We start from the raw sequence: 22,922 nt of genomic DNA on the forward strand, positions 1-22,922 counted from the left end.
GAGGCTAATCTTTTTAACAAATGGCACTGGGACACCTGGATATCCAGACACAGATGAATGAAGTTGGACCCTTACCTCAGACAATAATAAAAATTAACTCAAAATGGACCAAATAACTAAATATAAGACCTAAAACTGTAAAGCTCTTAGAAGAAAACACAGAAATTAATCTTCATGACCTCTGACCTGCAATGAATTCTTAGATATGACACCAAAATCAAGAGTAACAAAAGAAAAAAAATTATAGACTGAATTTCATCAAAATTAAAAACTTGTTTATCAAAATACATTATCAAAATGATGAAAAGACAACCTACAAAACTGGGAGAAAGTACTTGAAAATTATATACCTGATCAGGTCTAGTATCCATAATATATGTAGAGCTCCTACAACTCAGCAACAAAAAAGCCAACAACCCAAATAAAAAATGGGGAAAAGACTTGAATGAGCATTTTTCCAAAGAAGATATACAAAAGCCTGACAAGCACATGAAAACATGCTCAACATCATTACTCATTTGTGAAATGCTAAAAGACAAACAACAATTAAAAACTGAGCAAAAAACTTGAGTAGATATTTCTATGAAGAAGCAATACAAATGGACAACAAGCATGTGAAAGAGGCTCAAAATCATTGGCCATTAAGGAAACACAAATAAAAAAACCTCAGGGAGGTACCACTTCACACCTACAGTCTGACTCTAATAAAAATAACAATAACTGTTGGCAAGGATGTGGAAAAATAAGAACCTTTATACATGGCTTGTGGGAATGCAAAATGGTGCAGCCACTGGGGAAATAGTTTGGTGGTTCATCAAAAGTTAAATATATAACTACTATGTGACCCATCAATTCCATTCCTTAATATGAAAGACATATGTCCACATAGAGCAGGGGTGGTGAATCTTTTTTCTGCCAAGAGCCATTTGGATATTTATAACATTATTCATGGACCATACAAAATTATCAACTTAAACATTAGCCTGCTATATTATATTTGGTCAAACATTTAATTAAGTCACTCCTAATGCCTTAGCAAGGCCAGATGATTTCTCTGGCCTTATATGGCCCGAAGAGCCAGACATTCCCCACCCCTGACATAGAAAAATGAAAATAAGAAAAATCAAAATAGCCCTGGCCAGGTGGCTCAGTTGGTTGAAGTGTCATCCCCTACACCAAAAGGTTGCGGGTTTGATTCCAGGTCAGAGCACATACCTAGACTGGGGTCTGATCCCTGGTCGGGGTGCATCTGGGAGGCAACCATTGATGTTTCTCATTCACAGTTATCTCTCTCTCTTCCTTTCTTTCTCTCTCTTAACAATAAAAAAAGAGAGAGAAACGTAAGTTCACACAGAAACTTACATTTGTAACAGCATTATTCGTATTAACTAAAAGGTGGAAGAAACCCAAATGTCCATCAATGGATGATGGATAAACAAATTGTGGTATATACACACAATGGGATATTATTCAGCCAAAAGGGGCGTATGCTGATTTATGCTATAACTTTCACGGAACTCAAAAATTAGTGCTAAGTGAAAGAAGCCAGATGCTAAAAGTCACATATTGTACAATTTCTTTCAGATAGTATACCCAGAATAGGCAGATCTATAGCGACAGAAAGCTGATACCTGGAAAAGGGAGACAGGGAAATGGGAAGTGATTACTTCATGAATATGATGCATTTTTGGAGGGTGATGGAAACGTTTTGAAACTAGAGAGAAGTGATGGTTGCACAACATTGTGAATACACTAAATGTCACTGAACTATACACTTTAAAATGGTTACTTGTATGTATTGTGAATTTCATCTCAATAAAAAAAATCCAGCCCTGGCCAGTGTGTTCAGTGGTTAGAGCCTCAGTCCACACACCGAGGGGTTGCAGGTTCAATTCTCTGTCAAGGGCATGTTACCTGGGTTGCAGATTCTTTCTGGCTCCTGTAGGGGCACCTGCTGGAAGCAACCAATCAATGTGTCTCTCTCACATCAATGCTTCTCTCTCTCTCTCCCTCTCCCTTCTTCTCTTTCTAAAATCAATTTTAAAAAAAGAAAAGAAAAAGTTAAATATAGAATTACCAAATGACTTAGCAGTTTCACTCCTAGGTATGAAAACATATGTCCACACAAAAAATTGTATGCAAAGCTCGTAGCAAAATCTATATATATAAAAGCCTAATATGCAATTCTCCCCTCAGGAGTTTGACCAGGAGACCAGAAGTTCAATCACTTGCTATGACATGCGCTGACTACCAGGGGGCGGGGCGGAATGGAGGGAGGTCCCGCCTGGCAGCCGGAAGGCTCCTATCGGCCCTGATAGCCAGCCAGGCCTAGGGATCCTACCCATGCATGAATTTCATGCACCAGGCCTCTAGCTGGAGTCAACCCAAATGTTCACCAATAGATGAATAAATAAAATGTTGTATGTCCATTTCTATATAATAAAGAATTTAGCCAGTTATTCATGGTGGTTCCTGATAGCCTATGAGTCTCTGCCTTTGGCTTCTTCAGATTTATATCTACAAATAAATGTTTTACTTTACTATGATAAAATTGTAGGTATAGGGACAATCCTGAGTTCTGTGAGTTGTTCTAGTGAATTATTGATCCGGAGGGAGTAGTGAAAACCTACCTACTCAGATGTGTGGATGGCCTGGGGCCCCTCAAGCATGCAGCTGGTGCTTGACATAAGAGCAGTCTTGCCGAGGGCCGTGCCCTTAACCTGTGAAGTTTAGTGCAACTCTACATAGTTGTTGTGAGGAGAAGTAGAATTTGCTAGAACAACTCTGACTCACTGAAATATTTGGTTTGGGAAGAGAAGGGATAAAAGGGTGGGGAATAAGGAACCTTGATTCCTGGGTGTCCACAGGTAATCCATGGTACAGAACAGCAGCCTGAGTCCACACAGGTTGTTAATTTCCAACAGCGTGAAATGGAAGCTAGAGTGCCAGTAGGGACAAATTCTCTATACAATAGCCCCGTGTGGAGTATACACTGGAACTTAAAGCAAAAGCCCATGAATGCCTCTCAATGATGATTGCTGGGACATTGGACCAAAGAATTTCCATTTGAGGGAATATTACTAGCTTGCAATCACATTAACTGAAACTGCTCCTATACCTAAACAGAAAATAATCTTAAACATGAAATACCCATGATATCCTCATACCCATGACCTTTTCTAATGGGTAGAACAGTGGCCATTAGGACAGTGCCCAGAAGAGTTCCATAATAAGATGCAAATTGTTTGTGCAGGAACATGCTATTGGGAGAATGTAAAGAAATATCAGATTCCTCAGCAGGTATACCTTTTCTCCTAGGATTGACTTTGGAACCACCTAAGGAGCTACCAGATTCTATCACCACCTGGACAGTCTCCTATAGAGCTGCTTGGTTTATAATAGCAGTTTCAAAGTGAACGTATGTTTGTAAGGCCAGCACTCTGGTTGAAGAAGGTAAAAAATCAGCTCAATAAGCTGAAATGCAGGCTGTTTGTCCCTTTGTTTGGGTTTTTTCTGACTCATGAAAAATAGTGTCATAAGTCAGTAAGAAATGGCCTGCTCATATGGTTAGGTAGAAGGGCAATGGAAAACTGGCCTACTAAAGGGATGCCCATATGGAGCATAACTCTATGGAAACCCCTATGGAAATTTGAAGGATGCATTAAAGTAAAACATGTCAATGTCTAACAGAAGAACAGTCTTCCAGGATTGGAAGGTTGTTGGAACCAGTGAGTGGATTTCCTAGTATCTCCCTTGAGGTGGTCACCTGGGTCCATGAAATGGGTGGTCATGGGGCTGCTGCAATAATGCAGAGATGGACTGAACAAAGCACAAAATGCCAACAAGAACTGTTCTGTCTGCCGACAAGAGAGAGAGAGAGAGAGAGAGAGAGAGAGAGAGAGACTAAAGTGGCCCAGTGGTTGAGCATTGGCATCGACCTATGAACCAGGAGGTCATGATTCGATTCTCAGTCAGGGTACATGCCCGGGTTGTGAGCTCAGTCCCCAGGAGGGGATGTGTAGGAGGCAGCTGATCAATGACTCTCTCTCATCATTTATGTTTCTATCTCTCTACCTCTCCCTTCCTCTCGAAATCAATAAAAAATATATTTTAAAAAAAGTAAAGTGGCTTTGGGGTAGATTCCCTAGGGGGAAGGCCGTACACATAATTGGCAAATAGATTACATTGACCTAAAGCCAGTAGCCCTGGGGGCTATAAGTGGATCCTGACAGGAACTGGGATTTTCATACCTAGTTGTAGTTGCAAATGTTTAAAATACTATTAGATGACTGGAGCAAAAATTACTGTATCAGTTGGGAACATCAAGTTACCCTTCTTCAGACCAAGAACCTCACTTTATAGCTCATAGTGTCCAGCAGTGAGCCAAGAGATACCACATCAAATGGATATATGTTGTATATCATCCTCAGAGTAATGGTTTAATAGAGAATTGGAATGAGCAATTGAAACATTTGTTGTTTAAAATGTGGGGGAGGAGAGGCGATAAAGTCAGGAAGGGCTTACATACATGCTCACACTCAACATGAGAGTCCCCACTGGATAGATTTATCCACTTTTGGGGGGATCTGGGGAATAGAGGGTGAGGGAGGATGCTGACATGACTATAATATTCTTCCCCTTATCATCTCAACTTTCTTTTTCCCCACTTGAGTCCCAGGACCAGGAATGCATCTGCAGGTATCAGAAGCAGGATGATCCCTAAGCAAGAAACTGTGGCCATACCTTTAAGCCTTTATGCCAGAATTCCTAAGAGCATGATAAGATAGACTGTGCTTTCAACCCATGTGACAAAATTGGAGTTGACAGTGTATGTTGCTGTGTTGCCTAGATAGTGGTCTAGATAGCCCGTTAGTTCTGTATCTCTGTAACCCTACTTTTTTGTTGTTGTTGTTGTTGTTAATCCTCACCCGAGGATATTTTTCCATTGATTTTTAGGGAGAGTGTAAGAGAGAGGGAAAGACAGAGAGAAATATCTCATGGTGTGTGAGAGAAACAGAAACACAACGATTGGTTACCTCCTGCACAAGCCCCGACCAGGGCCTGACCGGGGAGGAGACTTCAACCAAGGTATCTGCCCTTGACCAGAACTGAATTGAATTGGGGACCCTTTGGTCCACAGGCCCAGGCTCTATCCACTGAGCAAAACTGGCTGGGCTGTAACCCTACTCTTTATGAGAGGGAGTGTACTGAGGGAGAGGCACTTACTAGACTAGTATTGCTGCCAGCAATCTGGACCAGCACTATAGCCAAACCTTACATTTCTTCCAAAGGTGGAAACGTTTGGGTAAAAATGGAAAAAATGAGAAATAGTAGTAGCTGAGGGTAAATGACTAAATAAGTGGGTTATGCAATGAGGGAAATCCAATATTGCACTAACCCTTTGAAAGAGGCTCAGAACAAAAGATGATATTGTTCCTTAGCTCGGTTATGCCAGATGCCTGAAAGGCTGAAGTCTTTTGTTGCTGAAATCACTCTTGATTTTGGAGCCTGACAAGACTGAACAAAGGCTGCAAACACAGCTGGCCTTGCTGTGAGAGACATTTTGATCATAAAATATAATGATGGACTGATAATTCTCTTATTTTTTATGTTACATCTACACAGCTCTTAGCTGTGAAGTGGAGTCAAACTCTGGGTAGTTGGTGACAGAAGTCATTCAATCCCTGCATGGAACATTAATCAGCCACAGAAAGGGAAGAAGCAGACACATGCTATAATGTGGAGGAACCCTGGAAACCTTACGCCGAGTGAAAGAAGTCAGTCACAGAAAGATCACATATTGTATGATTCCATTTATATGAAATGTTCAGAACAGGCAAATCTATAGAGACAGAAGATTAATGATTAGGGGTGGGGTGGAGGGGCGATTAAGCAGGTGATAGGAAAGGGAACCAAATTTCTTTATAAAGTGATGGAAATGTTCTAAAATTAACGGTGGTGATAATTACATATACCTGCAAACATACTAAAAACTGTTGAAATGAATACTTGAAATGGGTGAATTGTATGGTATATGAATTATATCTCAATAAAGCTGTTAGTTTTTAAACAGGTGATGACCTTTTATAAATATATACTGAAATAGCTATGGATGAAATAATAAGATGTCTGGGATTTGCTTCAAAAGAATCATTTGGGAGCCCTGGCCGGTTTGGCTCAGTGGATAGAGCGTCGGCCTGCCGACTCAAGGGTCCCGGGTTTGATTCTGGTCGAGGGCATGTACCTTGGTTTTGGGCACATCCCTAGTAGGGAGTGTGCAGGAGGTGGCTGATTGATGTTTCTCTCTCATCGATGTTTCTGACTCTCTATCCCTCTCCCTTCCTCTCTGTAAAAAATCAATTTTATATATATATATATATATATATATATATATATATATATGAATCCTTTGGGGGTGTAATGGTTTAATAGAGAATTTTGGGGGTGGCGAGGGAAAGAGGGAAGGAATAAAACTGGTCATTAGTTGATAACTGCTGAAGCTGGGGGCTTGGAGGGTCATTATATTATTCTCTACACAGTTAGATATGTTGAACATTTTTTTGTAAGAGGAAAAAAGAAGAATCCCATGCAATGTTCTAACTCAGAAAAGAGGGGGCTGTCACATCCTTTGATAGGTTATTACTTAGAGGCCTCCCCCAGAGATCCTCAGATCAGAGATGCATTATTGAGGGGAATCTGAGAGGCATGGGAGCCATGGAGTCTGAGAGCTCAGGGGCTGGTTGGGGCCAGGGCAGTTCAGCCCCTGCAGCCCTCACCGACAACCCACAGGCCATGCTCACCGTGGTGGTGGAAGTGGAGAGGGGGAGAGAGTGTGGTAAGAAACCACACACTCATTACCAGAGGTAGTGCAGCTTGGGAGAGCCTCTTGGGAGAGGGAGAGGGCTAGACCATCTCAGGATAGGAAACTGAGGCAAAAGTTGAGGGCAGGACTCAGGAGTCTTCAGTTTCCCTCATGAGAGTTGATATGAAGTACACCTTTCTTAGGCCCTGAAGAGACCTGTCACCCCATACTCCTTCTGGAGGCGCCCAATAGCATCCGCCTGCTTTAGCCTGGGACTCTGAAGACACCGGTGGAGAGGGGATAAACTATGGGTGGGGCAGGGGAAGAAGGGAGGAACACTGCTGACCCCAGCTCTGCCCACAGGAACAATGCATCACCTTTGACAGAGTCCTGGGCTCTGATGCAGCTCAGGTAGGGGGGTCTGGTAGTGCGATGGGAGCAGGGTGGGAGCCCTCTGGCCCCCGGAGCCCAGGGTGCTGAGTGCTTCTAGAGCCCTTTGCTCAGGCCAGGCTGTGCCTGTGTCCCCTGCAGCAGGCAGAGGAGGAGCTGCTAGCACGAGTCCAGCGCACACCGGGCTCTGTTGGTCAAGGATACAATGTGGCCCTGCTGCTTCGGGGTCGGGAAACAGAGGCACCCCTGCTTGTGCCTCAGGTGTGTCCCAGAGGAGCCACAGGTATAGGAGGCTGGGGTGTTGCCTCCTCTAGGGCACCTTTAAGAACCTTCCTTTCCCCACCATAGCTGAACTAGATGTCCCTCCTTGAGGCCCCTATAGAGCCCTCACAGGATGTTGGGCCAGGGTCAATTTATGCAGCTGTTGACAGGTCAGAGAAGGTAGGAGGCTGGGGTCGATGGAGTGAGGGACAGGAAGGAGTGGTGTGCAAAGATCAAATATCCAGGGAGGTCTCATTTTCACAGTTCTTGATAATACTAATAATGATAATAAACTTGAAAGTTTTTGGGTTCTTTTGGGACTTCATTAAAATGCGCCAAATCGGAAAAAGAACTAAGGGAGAAACCAAGATGGCGGCATAGGTTAACGCCGGAGTTTGCTGCCTCAAACAACCACTTCAAAAATATAACTAAAAGACGGAACGGACATCATCCAGAACCACAGGAAGGCTGGCTGAATGAAAGTTCTACAACTAGGAGGAACCGAGAATCAGAGGAGGCGCAGTGCTGAAGTAAAATACTAAGGTGCGGAGTGCGTGCGGCGCGGGCTGGTGGCTGAGGGCGTGGTTGTCTGTTTCAATCCGGAGGGAGCCTCAGACTCAGAGCTCCAGATCCGGGCGAGTCTCTAGGGACCCAGACTCAAACGGGAGAAGCAGGACTGTCTGGCTACGGTCCCTCCAAGGTTTGCAGCGGTTGCTGGGACAGAGAGGCAGAGCCCCTGGGGACGGACTGAGAGCAGCCATAACTGCTCCCTCCTCCGCCCTGTTGATCCCGTGGGACCCGCCCCGCCCAAGCCCTGCACAGAGGCATTTGCCGGATAGCCTCAGGCAAAGGCTAGATTAGCACCTCCCTAGAGGACACAAGTTCTTCCACTGCAGACACAGCTGATTATCACAGCCAGTTGGCCTGGAGGTCAAATCCCTCTAGTATTAACTATAACAATCAAGGCTTAACTACAACAAGACTGCGCACAAAGACCACTAGGGGGTGTACCAAGAAAGCGTAAAAAATGCGGAGACAAAGAAACAGGACAAAACTATCAAGGGAGGATATTGAGTTCAGAACCACACTTTTGAGGTCTCTCAAGAGGCTTCTAGAGTCTGTCGATAAACTTGATGAGTTGTACAGGAAATCTAATGAGACCCTCGATGGTGTGATAAAGGACCATCTAGAAAGTAAGCATACACCGACTGAAATAAAGAATATTATACAGACTCCCAACAGCAGACCAGAGGAGGGCAAGAATCAAGTCAAAGATTTGAAATGCGAAGAAGCGAGAAACACCCAACCGGAAAAGCAAAATGAAAAAAGAACCCAAAAATACGAAGATAGTGTAAGGAGCCTCTGGGACAGCTTCAAACGTACCAACATCAGAATTATAGGGGTACCAGAAGATGAGAGAGAGCAAGATATTGAAAACCTATTTGAAGAAATAATGACAGAAAACTTCCCCCACCTGGTGAAAGAAATAGACTTCCAAGTCCAGGAAACGCAGAGAACCCCAAACAAAAGGAATCCAAAGAGGACCACACCAAGACACATCATCATTAAAATGCCAAGAGCAAAAGACAAAGAGAGAATCTTAAAAGCAGCAAGAGAAAGAAACTCAGTTACCTACAAGGGAATACCCATACGACTGTCAGCTGATTTCTCAACAGAAACTTTGCAGGCCAGAAGGGAGTGGCAAGAAATATTCAAAGTGATGAATGCCAAGAACCTACAACCAAGATTGCTTTATCCAGCAAAGCTGTCATTCGGAATTGAAGGTCAGATAAAGAGCTTCACAGATAAGGAAAAGCTAAAGGAGTTCATCACCACCAAACCAGTATTATATGAAATGCTGAAAGGTATCCTTTAAGAAGAGGAAGAAGAAGAAAAAGGTAAAGATACAAATTATGAACAACAAATATGCATCTATCAACAAATGAATCTAAGAATCAAGTGAATAAATAACCTGATGTACAGAATGAACTGGTGATTATAATAGAATCAGGGACATAGAAAGGGAATGGACTGACTATTCTTGGGGGGAAAAGGGGTGTGGGAGATGCGGAAAGAGACTGGACAAAAATCATGCACCTATGGATGAGGACAGTGGGTGGGGAGTGAGGGCGGAGGGTGGGGTGGGAGCTGGAAGGAGGGGAGTTATGGGGGGGAAAAAAGAGGAACAAATGTAATAATCTGAACAATAAAGATTTAATTAAAAAAAAAAAAAAAAAACTAAGAGCGGGAAAAAAAAATTCGCCAAATCAAAATAGCTGCCTCAGAACCTCATGGGCCCTGCCTTAGCCCATTGAAGATGTCTGCTCAGTTGTCTAGCTTGCTGTGAACGGTGAGGCCTGGGCCTATTTCTGACCTGGACACCGTTTCCTCAACACCAAGCACAGGGCGCAACACAGATTTCATCCTCAGGAAATCTTGAAAGATGTTTCTTGGTCAATCCCTTTCTCAATTGCCATTGAACCCCCCTTTTTTCCACTTTAGCTGCTGCAGATGCTGTTTGAGGAAGCTCTGCCTCTTGAGAGCTCTGATCCTGTGCTTAGTACTTGTGACCTGGTGCAGGTGAGACCCTGGAGGAAAGCGAGACCTGGGGAGCCAAGGCTGGAGGGCAGTCGGAAGAGCCTGGGTCTACCATTCTGCTGTTCACCCGTGTGGGCTTACCTCTCTGGGGTCTCCTTTTTCCTGCCTGAAATGGCTGAATTTTGGTGCCTTGCTTGGTCCACAGAGCTCCAGCAGGAGGATCATGTGAGCTGAAGGCTGGGAAAAGGCTCGGTCTGTAACATCTGTTGTGTTTGTGTGATCCCAGCTCAGCCTTAGTGGGAGGACTTGGGGCCTGCCCTCTCCAGGGACAGAGAACCTGTTGGTGCTGGATGTGGCTCCTCTGGGCTTGAGAGTGACCAGGGCCCAACAGGGTCCAAGAATGTTTGTCTTAAGGCAGGACTTACACCTACAAACCAGACCCTTGGAGGTTTCCCCCCACTGCCACCCCAGAGGAGAGAATCTCTGAGCTTGGGGTCTTGCATACAGGGCTCAAGTTTGCTCCCAGGGCTCCATCTCACCCTCTTTCCTTCATCCCATATCCCCATTCCTCTCACTCGTCTCACCCATCCACTTACTAGTATACCTCTTCAGCTCAACCATTATTATTCTGGGTGATTCAAGCATCTCTCTGAGCAGAACTTCAGTTTCTCCATCTGTACAATTGGCGCAATCCCAACTACCCTTTTGCCTCACTCGGCAGATGACAGGATAAAAAAATAAGGTCAAGAAGATGAGAGGCTTTTAGGGGGTATACTGAGCTTGGAGCCTTGGGGATGATTCTTACAGGCTCTTGGGAGCCCCATGGGCTCCTCAGGCAGAGGTTCTGGGGAACTCTGGTGCCTAAGAGTGAGCTCAGCCTCCCCTTCCTCCAGGGTGGTGGAAGATGCCCATGAGGTGGGGGTGTCTGACTCAAGAGCTGGCTCAGAACTGTATTTGCGGGCCACAGGGGGTGGAGGCAGGTGAGGACAAGAGGGTACCTGTCACCTCCCACCTCTTAGACATTTGGCCTGATTGTAGCCTCTCCTCCACAGGGCTTGCTCTCTGTTTAATGTCACTATGTCCCACCCAGGGCCTGACCTCCTAAGGGTTCTGGGACTCTGAGTGTATGGCGAGGGGCTTTGAGGATCTTGCAGCTCCCAGGAACCCTGTAAGTCTGACAGCTATGGGGCTAGGGAGTTGGGGTGACTGAAATATGAATGTTGAGGTCCAGGGCAGCATCTGAGTCTTCTCCTTTCCTCGCCTCCAACAAGCTGAACGACTCTCTTTAGCAATGGACCCCCTTAGCTTTTGCTGATCTGGGAATATCTTAATTTTTCTTACATTTTTGAAGGGATAGTTGTTGCCAGATATAGAATTCTTAGTTGACACTTTTTTTCTTTCAGCATTTTAAACATGTCACCTTATTGCCTTCTGGCCTCTATAGTTTTTGATGAGGAATTTGTTTTTAATTTATTGAGGATCTATTGTACATAACAAATGCTCTCTCTTGCTGTTTCAGGACTCTGAGTCTGGCTTTTGACAGTTTGATTGTAACATGTCTTGATGTGGATCTCTTGGAGTTTTTCCTCCTTGGAATTTTTTGAGCTTCTTGGATGTATAGATTCATCATGTCTTTCATAAAACTGGGGGGATTTTTGAGCAGTATTTCTCCAAATATTCTTTCTGCCTCTTTCTTCTTGCCTCTTTCTTCTTGCTCTGGGCTCCCATTCTGCATATATTTGTATACTTGATGGCATTCCACAAGTTTATTAGACTCATTTTCCTCCATTGTTTTTTCTTTCTGCTCCTCAGACTGGATAATTTGACCTCTCTTTAAATTGGATGAGATTCTTTCTTGCGCCTGCTCAAATCTGCCCTCTAGTGGATTTTTAATTTGTTATTGTACTTTTCAGCTCTAGAATTTCTATTTTAAAAAATAATATTGCTCTCCTTCTATTGATATTTTCTATTCACTGAGACATCATTTTCTTTAGTTTCCTGAGCATATACATATAAGATGGTTGAATTAAAGTCTTTGCCTAGTGAATTTAATGTCCGTGCTTCCTCAGGGATAGTTCCTGTTAATTCCAATGTTTTCCCTATGAATGAGCCATATTTTCTTGTTTATTTGCATATCTCATACTTGTTCTGTTGGAGACTGGCCAATCTGAGTATTGTTTTTAAAGACAGTATTCTTCATTGTGTTGGTCTCTTAAGTCTCCATCCTTCCCCTTGGTGCTGTGATATTTTGATTATGGTGATATAGTGACTCTAAAAACCAGATTCACCCTTCTCTCCAGGATATGCATTGTTGCTTGTTTTGGGATGGAGCCATCTGTTTGCTTAGTTACTTTTCTAGACAACTTTTGCAAAGACTGTATTCTTTGTGGTTACTGAAGTCTCTATTCTAATCTTAGTGGTGAGCCGGTGACCTGACACAATTCTTAAACTCCTGGGACAAAAAAACAGCAGCAGCAACAACAAAAACTAAAGAAAACAAAGGAATAAAGAGAGAAAGAAAGGGGAAGAAAAAGGAGGAGGAGGAGGGGTAGAGTTGGAAGGAGGACAAGGAAAAGAAAAAAAAATTCCCTAGGTTTCTACAGATTGTCTCTGTGTTGGGTCACTCCTATGCTTGCTTAGTCAGGCCATTTATAGTTCCTCCTTAGCCTCACTTCCTGCTTTTACTGAGCCCAAAAGTCAGCCAGAGGAGAAAGCGTAGGGTCTTTTCAGGGCTTTTCTGAGCATGCATCCTGCCCTGGGCGCCTGCATGGCTTTCTAGGTTCCCCAGTACACATGGGAACTTTTTAAAGATCCCCCCCAAATCTCACTCCCCAGCTTTTCCTTTGAATCTTTCATGTATCTATTGTTTACCCCAACGATTATTTTTGCTTGTTCTTTCATCTTTCAATGTTTTGGGGGAGGGGTTATATTTTAAAAACAACGTTTTCAATGTTTTATGTTTGGTGTAACTGCTCTGCCCTGAAAGAGTTCCAGGATAAGAGAAGCAAAGGGAAGCCCCTTTTGTCAGACTTTTGGGGGAAAGCGCAACCAGTCAAAACAGACAAACACAATTCCTTGGGAACAAAACCGGCTCTGCTCCCTCCAGAAACAGGCAGCCCCACCAGAAATACAAGACCACCTCTGTGCTGGGGAGGAGGTTGGGGCTAGGTAAGTTAAGATGCCACAAAAACCTCTTACCATATTTAAGTTGCCTTTGTCCTGGATAAGCAGTCACTTGGTTGCTATAAATCTTTGACTGTCTCCCAGAGTGCTAGCAAGGTTGATTTTGGCCATTTTTGCCAGGTTTCTGGGGAGAGACCGACCCCCAGAGCCCCCTATTCTGCCATTTTTGTTGATATTATCTTGCTTTGCCATTTAAAAATTGGGTTATTTGTCTCTTTCTTATTGAGGTGTAAGAGCTTTTTATATATTCTGGATACAAGTGCATAGTCAGATAGCCAATTGAACATTTTTTTTTTTTACTAAGAGAATATATTATTTGTGTAATTAAATAATAATAAAATTGCAATCTACACAAGGTTGCAAATCTGTCTGTTGGTGCACAAAAGTTACTGGAAATAGTCCAACTTTCCATCAGAGTGTGATTTGGGATAGTTTCTTTCTCCAGCCACAGGTGGATGCTTTCTTCCTTCTGCCCTCTGGCAGAGACTGCCCCCTGCTGCAGGTGTTGGCTGGTGTGGTTGTTCAAGAGGAGCTGGAGGTCTCTCTGCCCTGGATTGTCTCATGGCTCCTGGAAGGAAGTAACTACACGGTATTTTTCTTTGCTTGGACCCTCAAGGTGGCCTGGGGTAGGGGGAGGGAGAGTATGGGGTTCTTTGGGAAGCTCTGAGATCTGGCCTTAGGCCTGCTCCACCCTCTCACCCAACCAGCTAAAGCCCCAACACTAGCCCAGAGGGAGTCTGACTCTCTGGAAGGGACAGGATTCAGACAGGTCCCAGGGTGGCCGGCCTGCAGAAGTCTGGAGAGGCAGGGCCAATAGTGAAAGCAACCCCTCATCCTTCAGAGGCCTTTAACAGTTTACCAAGCACTGACTAGTATGTTTGGTTCTTACTAAAACCCCATGAGGCAGATCTAATTTACAGATGAGGAAAGGGAGGATCAGAGAAGGAAAGGTACCCATTAAAAAACCCCTGCAAAACTCAGGCCCCTTGACTGTCTCTAAAATCAACAAACATACATTCATTTGGCCAGCACATTCCCAGACCTCCCCCTGTGCGAGGCCCTGTGGCCCGTGGAAGATAAGTTGGACAGTTCACACCCTCAAGGATAAAGCAGTGAGAGACAGACATATGTTTATAGGCCAGTTTGGTATCATGATTAAGGGCACAGACTTTAGTGTCAAACAGACCTGGGCTTGACTTTCAGCTCTGCCAGCCACCAGGAAGTTGCTGATCTCTCTGAGCCTTAGTTGCTTTGTCTAGAAACTGGGGTGGGGTGGGGATAAAATTTTAGAGTTGTTGCCTCGCTGGAGTGTTGTGTGGACAAAAAGAGGCACCCATAGAAAGCTTAGCACAGTGACATCAGGCACAAGTAAAAAGCCTAATGGGTATTAGCTGTTTTTAGGTATTAGCTGTTTTTATGAGTAGTGCAATTAATGAAAATTCAAAGTATTACAGGCAGTATGCTTTGGAGTCCAGAGGAAGGAGTCTCCTCTTACTAGGTAGCTCCCTAAGCTTGGCTGCTCTCTTGGGGGCTGCAAGAAGGAGGATGCAGGTAAAACAGGTGAAGCCCACCCTGTGGGATGCGGCAGAAGAGGCCCAAGCCCACCAGGCTGGCCTGAAGAGCCTGCGTTCAGGTCTCCTTGGGGACCCCCTGACAGATGATGGGCTCAGCCAGCTGGGCAGGGCCCTGTGGGAGTTGCAGGTGAGCAAGGTGAGCTCTGAAGGTGCCTGGGCCAGCAGTGGCCAGAGCCCACCTTGAACCATCTCTTCATAGGATTGTAAAAGTCTGGAGCCGGCACCCAGGAAGCCGTATGCTCAAAGGGGTTAAAGCTGAGGCTGTGGTGCTCCCAGAACCACAGGTGTATCTTTTTATCCAACATCTTATATTTTGGCGGGAAATTCACCCGCACTCCAAGTGTTTACATAGCTCTATCAGGGGGCTCTTCCTTTACTCATTAATTTTATTTTTTCATATATTTTTATTGATTTCAGAAAGGAAGGAAGGGAGAGAGATAGAAACATCAATGATGAGAAAGAATCATTGGTCAGCTGCCTCCTGCATGCCCCTCACTGGGGATCAAGCCCGCAACCCAGGCATATGCCCTGGCCAGGAAGCGAACCTGGTTCATAGGGTTACACTTACCCATGAGTCACGCCAGCTGGGCCTCATTAATTTGTTGATTCCCAAACATTAATGACCACTCACCATGTGCTGGTCATGTAGGCCCTAGGAAATCCGGGTTCTCATGGAGTGTACAATCTGTCGGAGAGAAAGATTACAACATCATATCAGTTCTCTAAAGGGCTTGTCAGCATAGGGTTCTATGGGGCATCTAAATTAGTCTTAGGAAGGAAGACTTCAGGGGAAGTTGATTGCTGGCGGAGGCGGTCAGCAATGAGTGAAGAACATTCCAGGCAGAGAAAATGACAAGAAAAGTCTCAGATTAAGCAATAAAAAAATTTAAAAACCCCCACAAACAAACAAAAAAACAGGCTATAACAGAACATCCTATCTTTCAAAAAAATGCTATTTGAATTATATTATATGCAGATAGGCATGGAAGAAGTATACAAATTAAATTTGATGCTACACACTTTATAAGTATCCAATGAATTTCTAATTAATAACAAAAAATCCACTTTGTAGAAATAACATTAAATAAGTCATATGCACAATATATTGAAGATCCTCCTAAATAAATGTTTCTTCTCATGCATATATGGTCTAGCTGCTTAGGACTTACACAGACCCAGCGTATATCAATCAAGGAACTACTCCTTAAGGCTGGAGCTCCTAGTCATTAACCTCCAAGGCTCAACGGCTCCCCTAAAGTTCCAAGAACTGAGATTCCCCTTTTCTGACAAGAAATAGCATCTATGAAAGCTTTTAGACCAATAGTTGCTGATTTGTTAAAGATACCTAACAAAACACCAAATTATTTTTTTAAAGTAAGAATCTTTTTTCTTTTATTATTTTTTTAAATAAATCTTTATTGTTCATATTAAAAAAAAAGTCTCAGAGGTAAATGAGTGCTTGATCTGTTTGGGGACTGCAAGCAGCTCAATCTTTTGAGAATAGAGTGTGATGAATAGAGTCAGGAGAGAGGGCTGGAGAGGGAAATAGGGGCTAGGTCACACAGGTCTTTGTAAATCTATTGAGATGTTTGGACTTTATCTTGAAAGTCAAAAGGAAACCACAGAAGTATTTCAAGCAGAGGACATTGCTCCCCATTTTCAGGTGAGCAAACTGAGGCTCAGAGAAGGAAAGTGATGGGAGAACCAAAGGGAGCGCAGGTGCAAATGCCAAGTCCTTAGACTCAATGTGGTGCTTTCATCCTCCCAGATGCATGCTCGCTCTTGTGCAGAAGGGGGCGCTCTCTCCCAGGATTTGCCACAGGGTGGCTGGAAGGCTGCCCTGTCCAGCTTTTCCTGTTTTTCTTTTTTCCTTTTTATGATTACTTACAACTTGTTTTTACAGCCCTGGGCCTTGGAATTAAGCATGTAAGCTCCCATTACTGCTCAGTGCTTTGGGTGCCTTATCCTATTTCATACTCTCTATAACTTTAATCAGCTCCATGTTATGGATGAGGAAAAATGGAGACTCAAAAGACGTGTCACCTGCCTGAGGTCATGCAGCTAAGAAAGGGAGGGACTGGGACCCTGACCAGTCTGATTTCAAAGCCCTGAGCTAACCTCAGCTGTCCTTCCCACTCCTAATATCTTCTCAGCAGGTGAGAAATTCAGAAGCAAGCCACAGCACAGGCCTCCAGGAGGAACCCCAAGGTGGGCCTGGGGCTTGGGGTGGAATTGGGGGTCTTCACCTTTGATTTACTTAATTGCATTTTCCTCCAGTGGCAGGAAGGACAGCATCTCTAGGACCTGGGCTCCACCAAAAGCATCCTTTCAGGGACGCTGAGGAACAGGTTCCCTCACATACCCCACAAAGGTGTGCGGGGAGTGAAGAGCTGCAGTTGCAGAGCCCAGTTAATATGTCTCCGGCTTACCCAGCCCCAACATTAGGGAGAAATATTGAACTGTGGCAAATAAAGGACCTGAAGGTCTACTGGATCCCGAAGGGACTGTTTTCCTATTGGATTAGGAGCATGTAATCTTTAGGGCCTCCGTGGCATCTATTAGAAGAGCCAATATTTTCCCTCCCCCCATGGCCTTCAAATCTCTGTCCAGACTACAGGCTCTTCCAGGGCCATTAGGTCTGGGATGTAGTTCTGGGAGAATCCCTGGCAATGAGATTCTGTTGGAAATGTTGGGCCCTATGTCCCGATGCCGTGTGCATACATGGCTTCTGGCTGAGCCTGGATTGATGCCACGTAGGCCTGACAGGCCCCAGATGTGGCCCTGCAGTTCTTCCTGGCCCAGGCCCGGAGTCAGAGACTGCGAGCACAGCACACATTTAGATCCAGGAGGAACTGAAGCATTTGGGACAGGAGGAGGCAGGAGACCAGGTCAAAGTCCTGGTGGCTGGGGAAGAGGTAAGGAGGGTCATGTAGGGGATTTGAGTCTTCTAATTGGGCCAGGCACTATGCTGGTGCGCTGAGATCTGGTGTCAATCACAACAGACGGGGCCATACCCTCTCTCCTGGCCCTCACAGCTTTGTGGGGGATAGATGAGGCAATTCTTGGTGCTAAGTGCTGTGATGAGGGGAGTAGGGGCTTATGGGAACAAAGAGATGTACCCGACCCAGGCTGGAGTGGATTAGAGATGAGAATTAAAGGACAAGTAAAGCAACCAGGGGGATCCCCTAGACTCTGAGCCCCATAGGGGCAGTCTGTGCTCATCACATAGAGGCACTCGGTAAATATAACTTGTTGGAACAAATTAAGAAACAAAATTTATGTGCATGGGGCATGAGGGCGGAGTGGAGAAACATATGTTCTAAGAGACGACAATATTGTATGAAGAAAGGTCCAGAGCCAAACAATGGCAAATGGGTTCTGGGTATTGCAAACCGTCATTCTGGCTGGAGCCTGGCAGGTGCATGGTCAGAGGCGAGGCATGTGCCATGCCTCTGGATTTCGACTTTACCCCAGGATGGTGGTGAACTGTTGGAAGGCGTGTCATCTCAGCTCTGCCCCTCACTAGCCACGTGAATCTGGGCGTTAAATCACTCCTCTGATCCAGTTTTCAAATCTGTAAAATGACAACTACCTCATAGGGTGGTCCTTGGATAAAATGAGATCATACATATGAAGTGTGTAGGACAGAGTGGGCACACAGGTGGCACTCAAGAAAAAGTAAGTTGTCCCTTGGTATCCATGGAGGATTGGTTCTAGGACTTCCATGGATACCAAAATTCACGGGTGCTCAAATCCCTTATATAAAATGGCACAGTGTTTGCATGTAACCTACACATATCCTCCTGTAGACTTAAATCACCTTTAGATTACTTATAATACCTAACACAATGTAAATGTTATGTAAGTAGTTGTTATACTGTATTGTTTAAGGAATAGTGACAAGAAAAAAACTTGATACATGTTCAGTTCAGACACGCAGCCACTGTGGGCCTAACTACATAGTACAACATCAGCAATAATGGAACATTAAAAAATATATATTTTCAATCTGGGGTTGGTTGAATCCATGAACGGGATGTGGATCCGAAAGGCTGACTGTGTTATCACTTAAGGCCTCCGAGAAGAGACAGCGGCGGCACCGGGAGCACACAGTGCTGAGGCTCCAGCGGGAGGCCTTCGGGCACAGCGGGACACTGCGGAGCAGGACCCGATAGCCCTCTGTGACCTGCATGTGCAGGCCACCTGAGCACAGACATGCCACGTGTTACAGGTTAGTAGGGACAGAGGACAGGCCTTGAGTTGGTTACCATGCTGGCTGACTGACAGACACCTCTGAATCTGGGCACAGGTGTTGCAAGCCTGGCAGGTGCCGTGGGAGGAACAGACCATGGCCAGAGTATCACCACCGCAGCCTGCTGGCTGGCATCCTGCAGGACACCATAAACCTGGCTGCACAGAACCAGGAGCTCCGGCAGGTTGCAGACTAGGCTGGGGCAGTCATGCTGGCCCCTTGCCCTGGGGAGAAATATGGTGATCAGGAATCCTCTCACCTTTTCTTTCTTTTTAAATTATTTACTGATATTAGAGAGAGATGAAGCAAGGGGACGGGGGTGGGGGGTGGGGGAGGGGAGAGAGAAACAGCGATTTGTTGTTCCACTTATTTATGCATTCATTGGTTGATTCTTGTATGTGTCCTGACCGGGGATTGAACCTGCAATCTTGGCGTATCAGGACAACGCTCTAATCAATGGAGCTACCCAGGTAGGACCCTCTCTCCTTACTCTTTGTTGTTGTTAATCCTCACCCAAGGATATTTTTCCATTGATTTTTTGAGAGTGGAAGGGAGGGTGAGAGACAGAAACATCAATGTGAGAGAGACACATCCATTGGTTGCCTTCTGCACATCCCTGACCAGGGCCAGGGATCAAGCCTGCAACCCTGACTACCCTTGACTAGAATCGAACCTGGGACCCTTTAGTCCGCAGGTTGATGCTCTATCCATGAAGCCATACTGGCTAGGGCTCTCCTTATTCTTAAGGGTCCTAGAAGGAAGAGGAAGTTGGGACACAATAACCAAGCTAACCTTCATTATAATTAATACCATCACTAAGCACGTCTCCTTGTACCAGTCCCTGCTAAGCACCTAATATCTATTGTTTCATTTAGCTTTTCCTACTACCCAAAATAATTGTAAGGCACCATTGACCCCCATTTCTGAGCTAAGGCAATTAAAGCTAGGAGAGGTTAAATGTATGCCCAAGGACAGTCAGCTAGTAAGTGACAGAGTCCAAATTCAGGTCTAGTTTGCTATAGCTCTACACAGCAGATAGTAGTGGTGCACAAACTGCAGTGTATCAGTCACCTAGGAAGCTGCTTTAAAAAAAAAATAAAGCCCGGCTGGTGTAGCTCAGTGGTTGAGCACCAACCTATGAACCAGGAGGTCATGGTTCGATTCCCGGTCAGGGCGTATGCCCGAGTTGCAGGTTTGAGCCCCAGTGTGGGGTGTGCAGGCGGCCAATCAATGATTCTCTCTCATCATTGATATTTATATCTCTCCCTCTCCTTTCCTCTCTGAAATCAATTACAATTTTTTTTTTAAAAAGGAGAAAAAAAAAAAAAAGATTCCCTAACCCCACTCACTAAGATTCTGCTTCAATATGTCTGAGACTTTTTAAAAACAAGTTTACCAGGTATTCTTCCATGGGAGCAGGGCCTGACATTCCTCCGGCCAAGAGATCAGATGACAGGCAGGAGTATCAGTGAGGGGTCCAGAGGAAACAACAATCATAACCACATTGAGTTCTGAAGAGTTCTCTGGCCTAGAGTCTAGTTTGTCCTGTTGGGCTTAGTGTCTTCTAGTCCCAAGATGCTTCCAAATTCCTCAGCACCAAAGTTTTATGCTTCAGGAAAATTTCAAAAGTTCTGTGACCGAGAACAGTCTTGGCTCCATGGAACCCTCAGAGGAAATAATGCTTCTGGCAACAGTGAGGGAGAAAACAGCCTTTCTCCTAGTCTACCAGTATGTTACCCCAGGATTAAGATACTAAGGGCACCAGGGGAATGAAATTGTTTGAGAGGAGCTATGCAACACAGAAGACACAAGACAATCATGATTGATTGTAGGAATCGCCTACACTCCAGAATGCTTTATTAAGACCTTATTTTATTGCTTATGCAGTCTGACATTGAGCTATACACGTTTCCCTGTGCTGGTCCCAGGTCACTCTGTGCAGAGCTTCTGTGGCTGTTGGGAGGTGGGACACTGCTAGGCAGGGGCAGGACCTAGAATGGTAACTCCTAGGAGCTGTAGAGGGGGCACTGGGCTTCAAGAGGGTCTTTGGGTAAGTAGAGAGATCAGGAGTATAAGCCAGAGCCCAGGGGAAACATTTCCTGAGATGAGCCAAGCCCCAGCCCCTCTGGGGTTTCCAGAACAAAGGCTGGGTGTGGAGAGCAGCTCTGTGGAGGGAGCAGGGATGCACTGTCTCCAGGCGACCCTGGAGCTGCAGGAGCTCAGCAGAATGGCCAAGGTGATGGGTGTGGAATCTGTGGCAATTGGGCTTTCCTGTAGGATGGGGGTGGGGAAGGAGGCAACTGCATTCATGCAGGATAAGACAGGGAACCTGTTCCATCAGAGACGGGGTCATTTCTCAGGTGTAGGTATGATGCTCCCTTAGTTCCCTAGTCTGGAAGAACGTGGGGTGGGGGTCAGGGGAGGGTGATGTTTAAGAGTTTCCAGTTTCCTTAACCAAACCCACTCTACAAGTCTCTCAGGGGTACACCTTCATCCACCCATCTGGTTGCTCTCACTCCCCCAGCTTTTCTCACAAGGCACTTGTTACAGGGCTGCTGAGGGAAAGGGAGCTAGGAGGTGGCTCTGATGGTAACGCCCAACCTCCAGGGTCAGGAGTCAAGGTGGTCAGGGGCTAGCGGCTGCCATAGTACAGGTGCACTGCCAGGCCAATGAGCAGAGTGGCCAGGAAGAAGGCAGCTGGGAGCTGCAGCCGCAGCAGAGCTGCTGAGAGCACGGCGTTGACCACCAGCGAGCAGGACACCACAAAGAGGCGTGTGATGCTGCTGCCGTGCTTCATGACAGCCGACATGAGCAGTCCATTCAGTGCCTGGCTGAGCACCACGAGCGCTGCCCATCCTGAGAAGCCCTCCAGGAGGCCTGGGCCGGGGCCGCCACCTGCATGCAGACCTAGATTCAGGAGCACACCAAACGTGTAAAGGAAGAGGTTCTGAAGTGCCAGGGGCAGCCTCTGTCGCTTCATGAGCAGCTCTGTGTACACGGAGGACAAGCCTGAGATGAGGCAGTACAGGATGAGGAGCAGCAGTCCTAGTGGAGTGATATGCAGGGGCATGGGGCCAGCCTTAGCTGCTGGAGGGGACCCAGGGAGGGTGCTCCCAGGGTCCTGGAGGCCACCAGCTGCATAGCAGGCCCCCGCTGCCATCAGCAGCAGCAGTGCTAAGCCCTGGCGTGCAGAGAGGCGGCGCCGGAGGCAGAGGCAGTAGAACAGGGCCGTGCTTCCAATCTTGAGATTGCTCAGCACCTGGTAGGTGCTGGGGTCCATGTATCGTTGAAGATAGATCACCAGGTTATTGTTAGCGCCGTAGAGCAAGGCTGGTAGTGCAAAGGGGGCAGCCTGGCGCCAGGGCGGGGCCCCCCGGGGCCATGCTTGCCGGCCTACCAGGAGGGAGAAGGCGCACAACAGTAGCTTGGTCAGCTCAGTCAGCAGCACAGCTGAGGAGGGTCGGAAGGGCACTCGGCCATCCACATGGCACAGTGCCAACAATGGTGCATGGGCACCATACATGGCAGTGGACAGGAGTAGCATCAAAGTCCAGCGGGCCTGCCTGGGACGGCCCAGGCCTGGCACTCCCCCGTCCTCTACACTCATGCCCACATCAGACCCTGGGTGGCCTGTGTAACTAATAAGGAGCAGTGAGGATGTGACACGTTTGAGGAGAATCAAGATATGGAGTTGGCTCCCAGGAGGCAGGAGCTGTGGTACGTCAGCTGCAAACTCCACACTTAGGGTGGGAAAAGTCTGGTGGCCTTAGAAGCCACAATCTTGGGATCAGTCCCATTGGGTCAGGGAGGGAAGGAGGTATGGAGGATACTGGCTGATGAGCCACTACCCACCCTCTGCAGGAAGGGAAACAAGGATGAAGGAGGCAGGAAACTTGGAGACAGTAATTGGGTGACAGCCAGG

The 22,922-nt window shown here is 45.9% G+C and overlaps 1 protein-coding gene and 1 pseudogene across 1 annotated transcript; one reads left to right on the plus strand and one right to left on the minus strand.

The window, feature by feature from the left end:
- Positions 1-6,714: 6,714 nt before the first annotated feature.
- Positions 6,715-19,196, plus strand: LOC102443278 (annotated as a pseudogene).
- Positions 19,197-20,821: 1,625 nt separating this feature from the next.
- SLC35A4 (solute carrier family 35 member A4) lies at positions 20,822-22,654 on the minus strand. The gene has a single exon (XM_006086488.3). The coding sequence runs from the start codon at positions 22,605-22,607 to the stop codon at positions 21,633-21,635; it is 975 nt and encodes a 324-aa protein (XP_006086550.1). The 5' UTR covers positions 22,608-22,654; the 3' UTR covers positions 20,822-21,632.
- Positions 22,655-22,922: the final 268 nt, after the last annotated feature.

The sequence above is a fragment of the Myotis lucifugus genome, unplaced genomic scaffold (assembly GCF_000147115.1).
Source record: "Myotis lucifugus unplaced genomic scaffold, Myoluc2.0 scaffold_28, whole genome shotgun sequence".
Taxonomy (NCBI): Eukaryota; Metazoa; Chordata; class Mammalia; order Chiroptera; family Vespertilionidae; genus Myotis; species Myotis lucifugus.

Coding starts and splice junctions, on each gene's coding strand:
- SLC35A4 (XM_006086488.3), bottom strand. CDS start 22,607: ATGAGTGTAGAGGACGGGGGAGTGCCAGGCCTGGGCCGTCCCAGGCAG.